Genomic DNA, 20,100 nt, shown 5'->3' with positions numbered 1-20,100 from the left:
AAATTACCTAAATATGTTTTTTGATTTTTCCAGGAAAGAAGTGTATGAGCTACATTCATAAAGAAGAGTATTTGTGTGCAGTTATGCGTTCCACTGAAAACAATGTGTGTAATCATGTGAAAGTTTTTGTCCGTGTCCGGCCTGAAAACGCAAGAGAGCAGAATGAAAAGCACCATAAAGTTGTACATGTAGTTGATAGGCATATGTTGGTTTTCGATCCCAAAGAGGAGGAAATTAACTATTCTTATGGCTGTAAAGTTCGGCACCGTGACTTAAACAAAAGGAAAAACAAGGACCTACAATTTGTCTTTGATCGAGTTTTTGGTAATGATTCCTCGCAGTTGGATATATTTGAAGAAACAAAATCAATACTGGAGAGTGTTTTCAATGGATACAACTGTACAGGTAAAGTATTAAATAATTCCTATTTTTTAAATTTATCGAGAATGCCTTGATATAAATAGAGCTCAGAAACAAAGGGTAGAAAACACTTGTCAGAAATGTATATATGCTCCCAAAATCCACAAGTTGTGTTGGGCAGAGTGTAAACAAAAAAATTAAATGCATATATAACAATTAAACACCTTAATCATGGGATAGGTGGGACTTGGCTTGGGGGAGAATATGACACAACGCATAATATTTTTATGAAATGTTTCCATGGGAAATCTATTAATTAGGGCTTTTTTTAAAAAAAAGGGAAACCAGCTACCTGCTTATTCCAGCTCTTAATGATAACATTATCAAACCACAAAATGTGAAAAAGTTTGCACTGTTGAACACAATACAATATAAGAGCAAATTACTGCAGGTGCTAGAGTAGGCTACATCGAGTGCAGTGAATACAATACATGACGTTGGCAAGGTAGAAGTGAAATGCTGCCTCACCTGCGGTTACATGTGAAGGGGCCTTGAGAAGGCAGGGTGCTGTTGGTGGCCGTGGAATTGACAAGGGTGTCCTGGAGAGAACAATCCTGGCAAAGTGCTGGTGAGGGGAAGATGTGGCATTCTGATGGAGATGTCTGAAATGGCGGAGAATGATCTTTGAATGCATTGGCTAGTGTGATGAAAAGTGAAGACAAGGAGGACCCAATTATGCTGCTATCAGTGATGGGAAAGGGCCTTCACTACAGCTCATCATACCCCACATTCTGCAAGGACTATCCAATTCTTCCAGTTTCTTCATCTGTCTTTTCTGTTTGGATGATGCCACCTTCCAACACAGTGCTGCTAACATGGCTTGTTTCTTTCATAACCATGGTTTCCCAGCCACTGTGGTTGACAGGGCACTCGACTGCATCTGACCTATCCACCCTTGCCCCTTATCATCACTCTCAACAGTGTGATCGGGTCTCCCGTCTCTTCACTTTTCATCCCACCAGCCTCTGAATTCAAAGGATCATTCTCCATCACTTCAGGCAACTCCAGCAAAATGGCATCACCATGCACATCATTTCATCACTCCCCGTCTGCATTTCACAGGGATTGTTCCCTCCGGGACACCCCCGTCCATTCCGTGACCACGAACACCACCCCACCTCTCCCTCCACATCCCACGGCACCTTCCCATATAACCACAGACCTGCCCTTTCACCACCTCCCTGCTCACCATCCAAGGGCCTTAGCAGTCTTTCCAGTTGAAGTAGTGTTTCACTTGTACTTCCTTCAGACTTGTGCTTTGTATTCACTGCAGCTGATGTTGTCTACTCTACATTGGAGAAACCAAAGGCAGATTGGATGACTGCTTTGCAGAACACCTCTAGTCTGTGTACAAGCATGACTTCAAACTTGCTATAGCCAGTCATTTTAATACAGTGTCCTGCTCACATGGCCACTTGTCTGTCATCTGCATGCTGCAGTGTTGCAGAGAATCAATATGCAAACTGGAGGAACAATATCTCATCTTCAGACTAGGCGCTTTACAGTCTTCAGAACTTCATATTGAGTTCCACATCTTCAAATTGTGAACCAACTCCCATTTCTTCCCTTCCTTTTAGCTTTACTTGTTACATTCTCTGTCACCATGTTATGTCTTCTCTCCCCTCCCCTCCCCTCCCCTCCACCCCAGTGGGACTTCCTTTTTCTTTCAAGTCTGGCAGTTAGACACACCATTGTTCTGCCATTCTCACTTTCTGATTTCTAAATCTGAACTAGCAACATTATTTCTCCACCACCGCTCTGCACCTACTATCCCCACATCACACATATGGCACCCATCCCCTAACTAGAGCATAAATTTTGCCCCTTCCACACTTCACTTCAACTCTGATGAACAGTCATCCAGACTCAAAGTGTTAGCTTGCCCTCTCTCTCCTCGAATGCTGTCTGACCCACTGTGTTCTCCAGCATTTGTTGTTTGTTGAACATGATGCAAAATTGAATAGATTTCAGTTGAATTAAAATTTAGTTTGCAGTTTTAATTAGATTTACCAACTACTGTTGAATACACAGTAACTATATATTTTTTTTAAAAACATAGTCTTTGCATATGGTGCAACAGGATCTGGAAAAACGCACACAATGCTAGGATCAGCAGGACAACCTGGGGTGATGTATCGAACTATGAAGGAATTATACAATCGAATAGAACAGATGAAAGATGAGAAATGTTGTGATGTTGCTGTCTCCTATCTGGAGGTGAGATTTAATTTTTTTTTTAAGGTTTTCTTGCAGGTATTGAATTATACTTGTCACATGCACAAACTCCACGGGATTGCGCTATATTGTAGCACTCTCCATTTCCTATTGTTTGTGTAAAAGCTAACTAAGCAGTTTTTTCCAAAAACCTTCAACCAAAATTGAAGGTTAGTGAGTTTTGAGAAGATTTGGTAGCTCAGGTTGAGGTTCTGGATGTAAGCTTGCTCATTGAACTGGAAAGTTCACTTTCAGACATTTCGTTACCATATTAGGTAACGTCATCAGTGAGCCTCCAGTGAAGCATAGGTGTTAGTGACCCACTATCTTTTGGGTTTTAGAGTTGGTGATGTCATTTTCTGTTCTTTTTCTCAGAGCATGGTAAATGGGGTACAAGTCAATGTGTTTGTTGATAGAGTTCTGGTTGGAATGCCATGCTTCTAGGAATTCTTGTATGTGTCTCTGTTTGGCTTGTCAGAGGATAAATGTGTTGGCCCAATCGAAGTGGTGTCTTTCCTCATCTGTATGTAAGGATACTAGTGAGAGTGAGTCATGTCTTTTTGTGGCTAGTTGATGTTCCTGTATCCTGGTGGCTAGTTTTGTGCCTGCTTGTCCAATGTAGTGTGTGTTACAGTTCTTGCAAGGTATTTTGTAAATGGTATTAGTTTTGCTTGTCTGTATGGGGTCTTTCAAGTTCGTTAGCTGCTGTTTTAGTGTATTGGTGGGTTTGTGGGCTACCATGATGCCAAGAGGTCTGAGTAGTCTGACATTCATTTCTGAGCTGTCTTTGATGTAGGAGAGAGTGACTAGGGTTTCTGGGTATGTTTTGCCTGCTTGTTTGGGTCTGTTGCTGAGAAATTGGCAGACTGTGTTTATTGGGTACCCAGTCTTTTTGAATACACTGTATCAGTGATTTTTCTTTGCTCTGCATAGTTCCTCTGTGCTGCAGTGTGTGGTGGCACATTTGAAATAATGTTCCAATACATCTTCCTTTGTGAATGTTGGGATGATTGCTTCTGTAGTTCAGTATTTGGTCCGTATGTGTTGTTTTCCTGTCGATGCTAGTTTGAAGTTCTTTAGTGGCTATTCACTCTACTATGACATCTAAGAATGGCAGTTTGTTGTTGATGTCCTCTTCAGTGAAATTTATGCCAGTAAGGATAATATTGAAGGTCTTGAAGCATTCCTCTACTTTGTTTCGTTGAGTGATGATAACGATGTCATTCATGTAGCGGACCCATATTTTGGGTTCATTAGTTGGCAGAGTTGTTCAAGTCTCTGCATTACTGCCTCTGCTAAGAACCCTGCTATCGGAGATCCCATGGGTGTTCCATTGGTTTGTGTAGATTTTGTTGTTGCAAGTGAAGTGCGTGGTGAGGCATAGTCCACTAGCTTGACAATGTTTTCCTTGCTGATGAAGTTGGTGTTGTTTGGTGTATGTGTCTTTGATTCTTCTAATAGTGTAGTCAGTTTCCTTAGCCAGGTTGATGTTGGTGAACGTGAGCAGGGCTGTTACATCAAAGGAGACCATATTTCATCCTCTTCTATCTTGGTGCCTTTGGTGTTTAGGAATTCGTGGATGGAGTGGGTTTTAGTCTTTGGTGTAGCTCCTTGGCTAATCTGTACGTTGGTGTTCCAGGTAGCAAGAGGGGGACTCCTGGTTTGTGAATTTTGAGTAATCTGTAGAAGCGTGTTGTGTTGGATCCAACTGATTTAATTTTATGGAAGTCTGCCTGTCTTAATTCTCCAGATTTCTGAAGTTTTTTTTTAGTAGGGCTGTGATTCGGTTCTCTAGTTGTGGGGCTAGGTTTATTGCCACATGTCGGTATCTACAACCTTCTTAATGTAGTCCGTTCGATTTAAAATGACTGTCAAACATCCTTTTGTCTGCAAGTAAGATAACAATATTTTTATCTCTTTTTTTTTTCCAGTCCTTCTAGTGCGTTCTTTTCTTGTTTGTTTCCTTTCTCCTGCTTAATGTTGGTGCGACTGTCTGATGGTTTGCTGGGTGTCTTCTGTGTGCTCGTTGTCTTTCAGAATTGCTTCTAATGCTGCTAAGAAATCTTTCCTGTCTGCATCTGGAAGTTGTAATTTATTCCTCTTACAAATCTTCTCAAATCTCGCGAACACCAATTGGCACAATACGCTAAAACCGGCCTGAAAATGATAAACCAATGCCATCCGACAGAGTGTCACCTGCGATCAGCTATACTTCCTGCACGAATGCCGAAGGAAACAGGTGCTACCTAAATGCACCTTCGGCTTCTTTGAAAAAAATACATTTTGGCAAAGCTTTTTTGCCTTGCATTCATCAAGTCAATTCTAAAGAATATCACTTGAAGGAGTGAGCCAGTCCTTCCACTTAGAGAGAGTGCTGATCGATTGTCAAGTGAACTGATTACTTGGTGGTGTTGTCATGGAGGATATGTCAATTAATGTTAGTGGACACTTAATTTAAACAACGTTTGACTTTTTGAAGCAGGCAGATTGCCCCTGAGAAGTCAGTCAATGCCCTGACTCACAAATCTGTAACTGTTAGCTATTCTGTTAAATTCAAACATGCACAGTGCATATGCATGTTCTTTCTGTTTACATAGAACAGAGCCTTGTGTATTTATGTATGTAGCTTCCTGTACACATGCTTCCCTCGTTTTTAAAGTAGCATGAACTGGACACCACAAAGGTGGGAGGGTTGGAAATGTGAATCGCAAAATTAGCAGCATAATTAGCTGATGTTCGTAGCAAATATAAATCCGAATGGTTTTCACCCAGATTTCAAACTGGAAATGCATATTAAAATCCCCCGTCTAACAATTCTATTAATCCCTATGGGTACAATAATAGAGGATGACATTTCTCACCACCTTAAGTACTGCTGTTATCACTGTTCTGATTTGGGATTCCTGTTTGTGGATGGCAGTTGCCAATATGACAATATTGTAAGGGAAAGTTTGAAGGGAAAGATTATGCTGTGACACTTGAACTGGTATGAGGATTCAGAGTTGAATAGAATAAATTACGCAAATGAGGGTACAGGATTATAACATTACACTAGACTGAAATATGTTTCAAAATCACGATTCTGAAATAGCACATTTAACAGGCAGATAACACAGGACCTATCAATGGGACATTTAAAAACTAGAAATTGATTTCTCATCATTTCAGTAAACTTCATTTATAAACACTCCACAGGAGTTAATTCTTCTCAATCTAATTCATTTATTTTAAGATATAATTGGCATCTTTCTTTAACCTCCTTATATTTGTTTAAACAATGAGATCAAGGTATATAGATCAGTTGTGTGGTTGGTGATCCCTCGATCTCCATAGATGCTCCAGACGTGCTGATTTGTTTTTCCACTTTGTTTGTTTCTTCTTGTCCCTGTTTATATCTAAAGAATTGACACAAAGACCCAAAAAGACACTATGTTCTATGTTCTAATGTCTTTTTAACAGTCATAAGATCCCCACAGAGGTCTACCATTCCAAATGCTTGGGTAGCAATTCAAATGGATCTTCATTCTATATCTAACTCCTCTGTTCTGTGACTATAATTAATACATTTCATGAAACCAGACAGTTTAAAATTCCTTCTGAAGTGTTTTCCTGTTAGCATTCTGACTATCATGTGTCAAAAAATATTGCAAAAGCACAAATACCTATGTACAGAACAATGACATTTCAGATTTGTGTTTTAGAGCTTACTTACACCAGTGAATTGACTATTATTGTGATGTTTGTTATACAAAAATCAAACTATCAAACTCAATGGTAAATTTGACTTCTCATATCATGCCTTATGTCTGATCGTATAGCATTACAGCCATGACTATAGTCACTATCTGCAGCTGAAAGTGACTTGTTTAAGACAGCATTGCAGATTTTTCAATCCGTCAGCATTGCTACCTTGTTGTTGATTCACTTTGAAGTTTCATAACCCTCACCCAATAATTCATTCTCCAATATATTAAGACCAGAGACCTTCATTCCTTCATTTAACCAGAGCCTTGAAATCTTTCTCATCAAAACCGTTTCCTTTTGATGACACCAATAGGACCAGCTAGAGTAACTTCCCCAATCGCAATCATTTTCTCCCATTCTTTGCTCAACAGTAGATGGGAGGAAAGTTGTGATTGGAGAAGTGAAAGCCGTTAATGTGGAAGAGACAGCATCTGCAATTAGTAGAGTTACTCCTTGTAAAATCTGGTTCTTATATGCATTGGTTGAGACTTTTCTCTCATTGGTCATCCAGTCTATTTTGAACACTGACCCCTTGTCTTGCCACTAATCCCCCAGTTTGCAGCCTCTGCTGCCCCTTCACCGTCTCACTGCTTGTTTCCTATCTGCTGCAAGTGGAAACTGTTTTCCTGTCTCTATCGTTCATTTTGAGACCCTTCACTTCACAGCAAGGGAGTCGGGCATTTAATGAAAGGAAGGATTCAGAGTGGGTGGCTTAGGAACTGGCAGAGATGCTGAACCAGAGACTGCAGGAGTGATTTGGAGACACCAGTGTTTGACTGATAGACTAGTTTTCAGAGCACTGCCCATTCATCAGGTGGTTGTGGCGAATAAGATTGTAAGTCTGCAGGAGGTGTGATTTGTGGCAAGTATGAGGTTCTGCAAACTGAAAAGGCAAGGAGGTGGAGTTAATAGAAAGTAAGCACACTATTTTTGTTTTAAGTTATTTCATTTACCAATAAAATAATTTAGCAATGTGACAGTATTTCTTCGTTAAAAGCAAAATACGGAGTATGCTGGTTGGGAATCTGAATTAAACACAAAATGCTGGAAAAACTCAGGTCTGAAAGAATTCATGAAGCGACAGTTACATTTAAACTGGAAATATTATTTCATCTTGCATAAAGGTCCTGGAGAACATAAATCCAGTTTTGACATTGACATTGGTTTTGATGGGGAAAAGCTGATTCACTTAAACTTCTTTCATTTGCAGTTGCATTCCTGAAAAGTGCAACTTTAAGTGATGATGTAATGTACTTGCATTTGAGGTAGTACAGGCAAGTTTCACGTGAATAGTCTTTGGGTTGGAAAATCTGTTCCAAATTGAAAACCGTGTAAATTGTATATGTTCTTTAGAAGAATAAGAGGTGACCTTGCAGCAAGATTCTGAAGGGGCTTAACAATACATTGAGAAGCCAGGCAGGTTTCAAATTTGCCATTCTTGTATCCTCCATAACATTTGGGAGAAAAGAGAGGGCTGCAGATGCTGGAGATCAGAGTTGAAAAATGTGGTGCTGGAAAAACGCAGCAGGCCAGGCAGCATCCCAGAAGCAGGAGAATCGACGTTTCCGGCATAAGCCCTTCTTCTTTGTTGCCATAAGAGACTGATCATTATCTCAAGTAAACTAGAGGCTATCTCAGAAGTCAAGGAGGGTGGCTCCTTGATGTTCTTTCAATAAAACTGTTCTTACTGAGCATGACAGATCTGATGTTATATTAATCTGAATCTCCCTGTCATAGTGTTGTCTTGGCCATTATTCAATAAGTAAGAGTACCCACAAATATCTTCTCATTAACTTTCTTTAGACAATTGTCTAGTTTTACAGACACAAATGAATTCACCTTTGCACCTTCCCTTGGAGACTGTGCCATGCCTAATCACGTCACCCGAACTCATGATTCATCCATTCATGTGTCCTTCAGTACCATTGGACGTTGAAGACTTTGCTTCAATCTGCACCAACTCAGCAAGGGTACCAGTAGTTTGAGCTGACTGGATATGAGGCAATGCCAGAGTACAGGTCAGGTCCCATAGCAGAAGTCCAAATACTGTGTCACCCTGAGAGGACAGTAAGTCTGTGCATCACAGAATGGAAAGTTGTGACATAATTAGAAAATCCTGTATTTGAGGGTGTGAAAGAATATATGAATGTTATTTGAGTCTTGGGCACGATGGGCTCCTGCTTGAGTAATGGTTTAAATATGAGATGTCATGTTAAGATGTGTTAATTGGCATTGCTGTACAACCCCCACAAAGTCTTTAAACTTCATACAGTGTTGCCAGACCTTTGCCTGAAATCTAGTATTGACCTCACCTGCCAGCTAATCTCGAGTGCTTTGTCTTAAGGTCGCCTGACCCTAACTCTGTGAAAAGGCATCACTCCTTCTATCTCAGTAATTCAGCCCTTGGGTGCTGCATCTCTGAATCTGGAAGCTGCCTCCTGCAATTCCTCTGTGTAAAACTGTAGCAAAACATTCAGCAGTCTGCTGCAATTCAGTACAGTTTCTCTGTTTAAGAGGAACAAATTTCCTTTAAAAGTTGGAGGCCTGTTAGAACGTGTGCTGGTATCTTTGATTATTGGACCTGCTTGTATAAATGAGCAGGCAGCATTAAGTTTGCATGCCGCCCGGCTCATCCTGAATTGTCATAGGCAGATCACATTATAACCTCCAAGCAAAAATAGGAACAGGTGTACTTTGAGCTGGCAATGTTTTGATAGTGTAAGAAGCACAGTTTAATTGCTTAGTAAGGCAAATGTGGAGTGGAGTCAATCAGTATTTAATTGTTTTTCAGCATATAATTCAGGACAGATGATAAATTTGCTGGCTTTAGTTTTGAAGTGTGTTTGCTAAGTATTACTTTCCCATCATAAGGTGCAATTATTGCTTTGAGGCTCCTGTTGGAGCTGGAAAAAAAGTTTTTGTGACGTTCAAGGAAGAGAAAATACTTTCGCAAGTGAACCAAAGAGCTAAGAGAAAATGCCCTATAATAAGTCTCCTCTACATCAGTGTAATGCAGTATGCTGATCAGGAAATGTGTTCAATTTTATTGTTTAAAATTGAGTTAATGTATGCCCAGTGTGTTACTTTTCTGAGCATGCTGGTTATTTTTCAGATTCTGTTAAGTTTATTTTCTTCACACTTTGGATTAAATACACAGATCAGCTGTGCTTCTGTGCTTAAAGTGAAGTATCCCATGAGACCTCCTTAATAGCTGAGTATATGCATCCAGAGAACAAAGTTGTATATCTAAGAGCTTCTGTCGTCATTTTTAGTGTCTCTTAAATTAGCTATTTTCCACTGGAACAATAATTTGTGCTACAGTTTCTTTTCGTCCGTATTGAATTCTACATCATTAGCTATTAAGAGTTATCATTGATCATTCCACACTTGATCATTCTGCCATGTCTGTTGCAGATGCATGCATCTGAACTTCATTTGAAGTCACCACTTCGTGATGGAAGTGGGGGAAGTCGGAAATTGGCATGGGAGAGATGGGAATGACCATGATAAATTAAAAATGCATCAGTTTAACAGGTTCTGTTCACATAGTAAGTACAGATATGTGAAGTGAAGCTTACGTGTTGTAATTCTGATAAAGTTTAATTTATTCTAAGGTTTACAACGAGGAAGTCCGGGATCTGTTGACCAATTCTAGATCTCTGGCTGTACGGGAGGATGCTCAAGGTGGAATCATTGTCCAGGGATTAACGCTACACAAGGTAGAATTTTTCAAAAATTATGATCATTTCAATGAACCCAAACTGAGAATCTTTTTGTCCTGACTCGTTTTTGGAATAAACATTTTTGAAACGTAATCTGGCAATTCTCCTTTATCGAGAATAGCATCAAGTTAAAGAAGATAGGCTATGCAGAAGAAAGCCATTTAACCTATTAAGCCTGTGTTGATTTGCTGCAAGAGCACTATTGCTGATCCCACTCCCCAGCACTTTTCTCTAGCCTTATGTTTGTTTGTGTAGCTAATGTTATCAAGTTTTTGTTGTGGTTCTGTTCGCCAAGCTGAGAATTTGTCTTGCAAACGTTTCGTCCCCTGTCTAGGTGACATCCTCAGTGCTTGGGGGCCTCCTGTGAAGCGCTTCTGTGCTGTTTCCTCCAGCATTTATAGTGGCCTGTCTCTGCCGCTTCCGGCAGTTCCAGCTGTCCGCTGCAGTGGCCGGTATATTGGGTCCAGGTCGATGTGCTTATTGATAGTCTGTGGATGAGTGCCATGCCTCTAGGAATTCCCTGGCTGTTCTCTGTTTGGCTTGCCCTGTAATGGTAGTGTTGTTGCTTGTCATCTGTGTGTGTGGCTACTAAGGATAGCTGGTCGTGTCGTTTCGTGGCTAGTTGGTGTTCATGGATACGGATCGTTAGCTGTTTTCCTGTTTGTCCTATGTAGTGTTTTGTGCATGGGATTTTGTACACTACATTGGTTGTGGCGTTGATGATCTGGTGTGTGTACTCTATTTCTGTGTTTTTAATTATTACAAAGGTGTCATCCACATATCTGACCCTCAAAAAGCATCCCAGCCAGACCCTTCTCCCTTCTCCCTCCTCCCTCCTCTTTCCCTGTAATCCCGCATGTCCCGTGGCTAACACACCAAACCTACACATCCTTGAACACTGGGCAATTTAGTATGGCCAGTTCATCTAGCCTACACATCTTTTGGACTGTGGGAGAAAATCTGAGCACTTGGTGAAAACCCACACAGACACAGGGAGAATGTGCAAAATTCACAGACACTCGCCTGAGGTTAGAATCAAACCCAGGTCCCTGGCACTGTGCTGTCCAAACCTTGACTTGAATTTATCCAAATATTGAATACTTTTGTAACTGGAAAGTACTTCAAGCAATTCTTGCACTCTTGACAAAAGCTTGTTTACCTACCTCAGGTGTATTTTTAGATGAAGCAGTAGTGCCATGCTATAATATAGCGTATTGTATACAGCATTAAAAGAGTCAAAACATTTAGCCCATTGAACCTGCTCCTTCATATTTTATGGCCACAGTCAATCAAACACTTCAGTGCCTTATCTCCATAATCATGATAATTGAACGTTCCTCAATTTCTGCTTTAAATGTACTCAAAGACTGAGTTTCCACAGGCCTCTGGGGTAGATAATTCCAAAGATTCCCAACTCTGATTCAAACAATTTCTCCTTATTTCAGTTGTAAGTAACATGCCTTTTTTTTTGTTGTATCTCCTGGTCTTGGACTTCCTATACCAGGGGAAATATCTTTCCTACATCTACTCTTCTAATCTCTGTCACAGCTTTTCTACTGTCTGTTGCCAGTTTGACTCACTTTCAATTTGGGTTTCCCCTCGGACCACCATCCCTTGACAAGCTAATTTAGACAAACTCCAACAGCATGAGCAAATTTCCTAGTGAGGATGTTAGCCCCAGTCCTATTGAGATGTAACCCATCCAGCTTGTGTAAGTCCCATATATACCAGAACTGATCTTAGTGCCTCAGAAATCTGATGCCCTCTGAAACCATTTTTTGAGCCATATGTTCAATCGGCTGATCCTGTTGTTTTGTGCTTACTAGCAGTTTGCACTGGGATGTGTCCTGAGATTACTTCTGTTGAGGGTCTGCTTTTCTCTTCCTAATTTCAATCTCTTCCAAACTCCCTACTTTTTAAAACCTCCTCCCTCTTCCTACCCACGTTGCTGGTACCAATATACTCCAACAAAACAGCAAAGTGTATGGTACGGTATGGTAAAAATATGACAAATTGTTTTGACACCAGAAGCACAGTGTCTTTCCCAAATTAAAACAGCACTTCACCTTTTCAATATTAACTTTAAAATTGTGAAATGTGTTGGGGAAAGGGGATATCTGTGGTGCAGTTATAGTATCATAACATCTGCAGTAATAATAAATAATATAACGTAACAACATCTGAGTAGCTTGATTGGAAAATATTTTTTTAAAATGCATCAGAAAGCTCCCATGTAGGGTCTGATTGAGTACCATTGTAGCACAAACAACTGAAATCATCATTAGTGGGGTAGAACTCTTGTAGCACCAGAATAGTCTTTGAGCCAGGATGCTTGGATTCAACTCTGACCAGCTCCAGAAGTGTGTAATAGCATCTCTGAACAGGCTGTTTAGAAAATGTGAAATGGCTAAGGTGGTCTAGCTTAACCTCCCACCCTTGGTGGGTATAAAGAACATACTTAACAATGTGGGTTTGGGATTTTAATGTTGTTCCTTACCTACCTGTCTTCAAATGTTAATCTTGAATTTTCACATTAGTGGCAAGGCAGAAAAAGATATTGGGACTGAAAGATTAATGTTGTCCGTGGCATGATAATTATTTAATAATACAAGAAAATAAATCTCAAAAATATTGAATATTCTGTTTTAAGATCTCAATGTTTGTAAAAGAACTATTGACTGAAGTTTAATGCCTTTCTGTTGTAACAATCCTTTGTAGCCGACATCATCAAAACAGCTCCTTCAGATGTTGGATTATGGAAATAAAAATAGAACTCAACATCCAACTGATGTCAACTCCAATTCTTCACGTTCTCATGCTGTCTTTCAGGTAATTCTGTGAATAGAAGCTCAATTCATTATTGCTTAATTATAAATAGGTTTTATTGAAACCTAAGATAGTCAAGGACTTTTATCTTTAATCTAGATGTTTTTATCACTTATGTGACTTTTAAATCTGCCAGCATAGATTAAACATTGCATTCGTTGAAAAATAAGCACAATATTGTACAGTGTGACAGACTTCCTATCCCTGCAGGCATGATGTTTAAAAAATCATGGAATAGTTATTAGATCATTTCTTTTGGCCGCTGGTATCATTGTATGTGCATATTTTATGCAGGTTTATTCGATAATCAAACTTTAGTATAACGTAAAGTAGTGTAACTAGTCTTGTTAACTTTTTGGTCATCCGGGATGTGAATCCTGGTGCTTGCTCTGAGAATTAAACAACATGCCTGAGCATAAAGCGGCCCACAAGTTCTATATGGTCATAAGGTATAGGATCGGGACCGAGTTTTGCTCATTGCGTCTACTTTGCCATTTGATCATGGAAGAAGGAGGTAGCAATGGGCACCAAATGAGAATCCATTCTGCAGAGGTTCTCCAGGAAGCAATTCTGATTTCAGTGCTGAACTCTGCACAAAACTTTTTTGGCTCAAAAATGGTGGTTAAGTCTTATTTGCTTCTGTTATAAGTGCATCAGCTGAGCAAAATAAATAGTTTCTCATCACCAAAGCTGTCATATATGTGTTTGTTTCCTTTCAGGCTACCTTTTTAGGAATGCAAGCACAATCTTAAAGCTTGCCACTTACAACGGAGTAGGGAATATTGCTGAGGATCTCTACAGGATAAAAGCACTTTGACTCATTCCTTCCTGCCAGACATGGGCAGGAGGAGCAAACTTGAGATTTTGCACACATAATGGGTAGCCTGATTATCTTTTTTGACTTTGAAGAATGCCATTGACTGCATGCACATAGTGCTCAGCCTATGCAAGACAATGATCTTTTGAGAGATGGGGTGTTAACATAAGCATAGAAACTAGGAGCAGGATATGGCATTTGGCCTTTTGAGCTACCTCTGCCATTTAGGATGATTGCTGATCCTCTATCTTCCAGGCATAAAACTCCCATTGATTTATAACTGCTTGCTTTTGTTGTTGAGTCATTTTGGAACCTACCATCCTCTCTTCCTTGGAGCCCACAAGTTCTATATGATCTTAAGATATAGGATCAGGACCGAGTTTTGCTCACTGTGTCTACTTTGCCATTTGACCATAGCTAATATGTTTCTCAACCATTCTCCTGTCCTCTCCCTGTAACCTCTGTGGCAATGTGTTCCATAGATTCACCACCAAAGAAATTCCTTCTCATCTCAGTTTGAAAGGTGATCATTCTGAATTTGTGCTCTTGAGGCCTAGTCTCTCCTACTAGAGGAAATATCATCCCCCATGTCTGCTGTTTCCAAGCCCCTTATATTCTGTACGTTTCAATCAGATCCCTCTAGCCCCTATCTTTCTAAACGCTATCAATTACAGGCCCGGAGGACTCAACCACTTCTCCTAAGACTAGTCCTTCTTCATTCTTGTTGACCTCCTGTAGACCCCCTCCAAGGCTAGCACATTCTTCCTTCGATATGAGTCCTAATACTGCTCACAATATTCCAAATGCTGTCTGACCAGAGCCTTATGCGATCTCAGTAGTATGTCTTTGCTCTTGTATTTTGGCCATTTTGAAACGAATCTCAGTTAGGAAGGCAAATGTAATATTTGCAATGAATGTCTGCATTTTAACCTTGAGAGAATTCTGAACTTGGACTCCAAATCCTTGTGTCTCCGGTGTTCCTAATTTAGTGACCAACCTTGTCAATCTGTGCTGCAATTTATGCAAACTGCATCTAATAGGTTTCCTCAACTGTTCAATGTCATAATCCTCCAGTATCATAACCCGCATTGAGAGCAGTTTAGAAAAAAGATGACCTTGGTTTCTCTTGGTCCTATCGAATGCATCTCTTCTATCCTGCTGATGTATCCACTTTCTCTTGCAACGGGGTGATTATGAAGGAGTTTCTAACATCATTACTGGTATTACTAGGAAATAACTTAAATTCACTTGCACCCCTCAATTCACCAACAGTTCCAAATTCCACATCTTTCTTTCATCATTGTTACAATGTTCTTGTTCTGTTAACACATTCAATTCCAAATTCATTACATCGCTCATCAAATGAATGCAATATGAAACAAATCAATTTATTGTTTATCCTCCTGGTGCTTTGTTTGAAACAATAGAAGCTGTGACATTGGCCATCAGATGGTTTTTAAAAGTGTGCTGTTGGAGGTGACCAATACCGTGTTAGAAAGGGTAGATCTGAACTTGGTGCACAGCTCTATGCTGAGTTGGGTGGACTCCTCCATATTTATCCATGTTGAGTGCAGGCTTTCCAATGCACCAAAAATGCTGTTGTATATGCCACTCAGCCACCTCTTTATTGCTTGTACTATGAAAATCCTCGTCCAGATCCTCCACAGTGGAATTACTGTGAGATCTTGTCCCCTGGAGTGCTGGCACCTTTTAGTATTGTTATTTTTAAAAATTCACTTTTGGGTCTTACTAGCTGAACAACATTTCTTGCGCATCCAGGCTACCCTTCTGAAGATGGTGGTGAACTGCCGCCTTGAACTGCTGCAATCCACAAGCTGTAGGTTAACTACAATGCCTTTAGGGAGGGAATTCCAGGATTTTGGCACAGAGACACTGAACCAACAGCAATACATTTCTACGTAAGGATGGTGGGTAGTTTGGAGGGGAACTTGCAGGTGGTAGTGTTCCCATGTCTGTCTGGATGGCAGTTGTCATGAGTTTCGAAGAATCTTTGGTGAATTTCTGCAGTGCATCTCATAAATCATCCTACTGCTGCTACTGAGCATTGTTGGTAGAGGGAATGGATGTTTAAAAATGTGGTACCAATCTGAGACAGTCTAACTACCACCACTTGACATTGAATGGTGTTACCATCACTGACTCTCCCATTATCACATACTTGAGCTGACCTTTGACCAGGAGCTCAACTGGACTCATCACATAAACCGAACAGTGGCTGCAACAGCAAGTCAGAGGCTAGGAAAACTGCAGCAAGTACCTGACCAACTAACTCCCCAAAGTCTGCCCACCATCACAAGTGAGGACTGTGATGGAATACTCTCCTCTAGTGCAGGTGGATGTTTTCTGCATCCTCACTGGTGCAATTGCACCCTTCCTCTCGTGCAGTGACCAAAACTGCACAGTACTCCAGCTGTGGTCGAACTGATATTACATACAAATCGATCATCATTTTGCTATTGTTTTCAATGCCCTGACTATTAAAGTTATGTGTCCTTTTTATCTCTTTTAACCAACTTATCTACCTGTCCTCCTGCCTTCAAAAGTCTATGGCCATGCACACTACAGTCTTCCTCTTTCTTCCTTTGTGCTTTTTAGGGTCCTATCATTCAAAGTGTAATTCCTTGTGGTAATGGTCCCTCAAATGCGTCACCTTATTTTTCAGGATTAAATTTCATTTGCTTTAGCCCATGTGCATGTTTGTTTTTTTAATTCATTCATGCAATGTCAGTGTTGCTGGCTAGGGCAGCATTTATTGCTGATCCCTAATTGCACAGGGAGCAGATAAGAGTCAACTATCTTGCTGTCTGTCTAGAGTTATGTAGACCAGAACAGGTAGCAACTGCATATTTCCTTCCTTGAAGGACATTAGTGATAGGCTTTTCTGAGAATTTACACCAGTTTCATAGTCCTCATTTATAGTTTTAATTGAATTCAAATTTCTTCTTCTGCCGTGCCATTTGAACGTGTGACCCCAGTTGGAGTCTCTGGATAAATAGTCGAACAGTAATACCATTAGGCCATTACCTCCAGCTTTTCTTTCCACTGTTTACCACGCACCAATTTGTGTCATCTGTGAGCTTGATGATCATCTGTCCTACATTCATGACTAAATCATTAATACACACTACAAACAGCAAGGCACTAAGTCCTGTGGTGCACCATGAACACCAGCTTCCAATTATGAAAACGCCCTTCAATGATCACCCTTTGCTTCCTGCCACTAAGATATTTTTAGAATTCACTTTACCAAATTGCCTTAATTACCATGGGCTGTGAGCTTTTTAACCTGTCTGCATGCAAGACCTTGTGAAGAATGGAAATTTTTGGTAACTGATAGGGATATAGTGAAGGAAGCAATGGATGAGACTGTATTTGGTACCATATGCTGTTTGGAAAAAAAATCAATGCTCGCACTTTAACCACTCATACCAGATCTTAAAACTTTCTGCAGTGTGACCTGTCCTTGGGGCTGAGATCAACCAGTGCTACTAATTCCTTGAATTGTTGCCAGAACACATCCTGAGGATCTCCTGGGAATAATCAATAGCTTTCCTCTCCACGTTTTATGGCATAACCTCTGCTAACTGTCTGAGAACATTGGTACACACACACTTGTATATTTGGATGTTTTGCAATATGTTGCAGTATTGGAACCATTCACAAACGACATGCTGAAATAATGGAATTCAACATGCAGCGCAAGTTTAACATCTCCATGCCCATAAACATGTGGTTTAATTGCAAATGGTGACCCTTTTTCCATTTTAATTTAACATAAATGATCCCAAGTCATTTGTTTGACTCCCATTAGGATAATCTGACTTCTGGATGTCTAAATATGGAGAATATATCTATAATATCCTGATATAATATGTTGAATACAATCTGTGAGATCCTTATGTTTGAATTCTTTGCTTGGGCCTTTCAAGCTTGAAGATTCATTGTTCTTTCGATTGTCCCACAAAGTGCCTCAACATTTTGTGCCTCAAAGGTGCTTCTATAAACTATGGTCATTCTACAAATAATCAATCTTGTTTAATATTGTCCTTTCTTCTCCTAAATCCAAGGGTGGGGGTTTGCTTTCTGTTTGTTTGTGACCTTTTCTGTTAGGCGTTGAGAACATTTAAGTTATAAAATTCAACAGCCTGGTGTGGCAAATTACTTTGAAATAAATCTCTTGCATTACAACAGCAACTGCAATTCAAAAGTACTTCATTGACTTTAATGCACTTTTAAATATCCTGAGATCATAAAAGGCATTGTATAGACCCAAATCATCATTGTTGACCAATTTGGAGTTAGTACTTGGTCCCTTTGTTTCAAAGCATCTCAATATTTCCAAACCATTTTTTTAAAAGATCTGTATTATTATAATTTCTTACCTGTGACTTACAGATGGACCTATTGCAGGTATTTGAATCTGTTGCCATAAGAATCATAAATGGCTTGCATTTTAAGTGTAAAAAGGTTGTGGTATCTGTTTGAATTGTTTACTTGAAGGAATTAGTAGATTTTTAAACATTTACATATCCAGTTGTGTTTAAACTGCACAGAAGGTTTGAAGTAAATTAAATGAGAGATTGCTCATTCAAACCTGAACTTGATATTTCAAAGTCAAAGCTTTTATATTCAGCTAAGTATATAGTTTGCTTTATTTATTTGTCTGCAACATATTTGCAGAAAAAATGTGCAATAGATGTATATGTTTCATGTTTCAGTTATCATTCTCAAGTCTTTGGTTTGGCCCAGCAGATCTTTCATACTGTTCATTAATATTACAGATTTATTTAAGGCAGCAAGACAGAACAGCAAGCATCCATCAAAACATTAAAATTGCAAAAATGTGCCTTGTTGATTTAGCTGGATCTGAACGTATTAGTGCCATGAACATGAAAGAAGCTCGCTTCAGGGAGGGGGCAAATATTAATAGATCTCTCTTGGCTCTAGGAAATGTCATCAATGCCTTAGCAGATTCCAAGGTAAGAACTAAAGCTTTTGTAGAATATTTAATTCCCTTTTTGTTCTTTTGCAGTTCAGTAAGTATCTCCAATTGGTGATATTATAGTGCTACATTACTCTGGTTAATTTCTCAAATTTACATAAGCATTTGTTTTAAAACTGCTTTCCAGAATTTATGTTGCTGCCACCAGAATAGATTTAAAATTAACCAATAGATTTCTCATAGCATTTCACTTGGAAGGAGTGCCAAATACACCCAAGGATTTGACTTTTGATGTATATCAGAGATGGGAGTTAGAAATTACATTTAAATCTGATTGCATTAGCATGAAGCAAAAAAAAATCTTCAGCCACTATCCAGGAATGATGCACTCTATTGATCCAAGAGTTGCACTATTTTTAAAAAAAGACTATAGAGGAGAATAACAGCTTTTGGGATATGGCTATAATGGAGATGCTCTGAATCAACTGAGTGGACAGAAAGATAAATGGATGGGTTAGATTGACAATATCTCTTCAGGAATCGAGTAGTGTTAAGTACAGTTAGTGAGAGCCAAGTACAAAAGATGATCTTAATAACGAACAAGGTCTGCTTGACTAATTTCAGTGGTCTGAAAGGACTTGTTGGTGTACGTTAGCTGCATTGATTATAATTAGTGCTCAAGAAGAAATAGCATTATGCCAAAAGTTTTTGTTTTCTTCTATGAATTATATTGTTTCCTGCATTGGCACACAGGTGTCAATAGTTATGGTAGAAAACTGATTAGCCATTCATAGTCACATCACGCTGAATCACAACTTACTTCATAAATCCCTCTTCCTTGCCTTCACCACAATTCTAAGTGTATTTTGGAATTGTCAGCAGTTGCCAATCATTAATAAGCCCTGAAAAATGATAGTGAGCTGCCAAGTTGAACCGTGGCAGTCAATGTGGTATAGTTAAACAAAATGCTTTTAGGGAGATGGTTCCATGACTTTGGTTCAGCAACAATGAAGGGATGACTGTACACTCCCAAGACAAAAATGTGTCTGACTGAAGACTAACTTCCAGGTGATCTAGTCCCATTCATCTGTTGACATTGTTCTAAGCAGTGAAAGTTGTAGGTTTTGAAAGTGCATACTTGTGCTACTGTAGAGGAGGAGAAGGGTATAGATCTTTAATGTGGAGGATGCCATTGGCAGGCATTGCTTTGTCCTGGGACATGTTGAGCTCCTCTAGTGTTAGCCATCTACCTGGGTAACTTCAGCTCTAATTTATTGTACGCCTGTTGATATACAACTTTGGTATGTAAGGTCATGAGTTATTTGTCAATAGGTTTCCCATGCTCTGACCTGCTACTGGGGCCACAATATTGGCATAAAATGGTGATGGGTGAG

The 20,100-nt window shown here is 39.6% G+C and overlaps 1 protein-coding gene across 3 annotated transcripts in view; it reads left to right on the top strand.

Moving 5' to 3' along the window:
- kif18a (kinesin family member 18A) overlaps positions 1–20,100 on the top strand; it is a 103,049-nt gene that overhangs the window by 7,244 nt on the left and 75,705 nt on the right. For all 3 annotated transcript variants that reach the window (XM_072592715.1, XM_072592716.1, XM_072592717.1), the window contains exons 2-6: positions 34–405; positions 2,480–2,637; positions 9,993–10,097; positions 12,819–12,929; positions 18,546–18,743. In XM_072592715.1, coding sequence (XP_072448816.1) covers positions 45–405; positions 2,480–2,637; positions 9,993–10,097; positions 12,819–12,929; positions 18,546–18,743 — 933 coding nt within the window. In that variant the 5' untranslated portion in view covers positions 34–44. The remainder of the gene's footprint in view (positions 1–33; positions 406–2,479; positions 2,638–9,992; positions 10,098–12,818; positions 12,930–18,545; positions 18,744–20,100) is intronic.

This window comes from Chiloscyllium punctatum, chromosome 22 (genome assembly GCF_047496795.1).
Source record: "Chiloscyllium punctatum isolate Juve2018m chromosome 22, sChiPun1.3, whole genome shotgun sequence".
NCBI lineage: Eukaryota > Metazoa > Chordata > Chondrichthyes > Orectolobiformes > Hemiscylliidae > Chiloscyllium > Chiloscyllium punctatum.
This window is presented reverse-complemented; position numbering and strand designations above follow the sequence as displayed.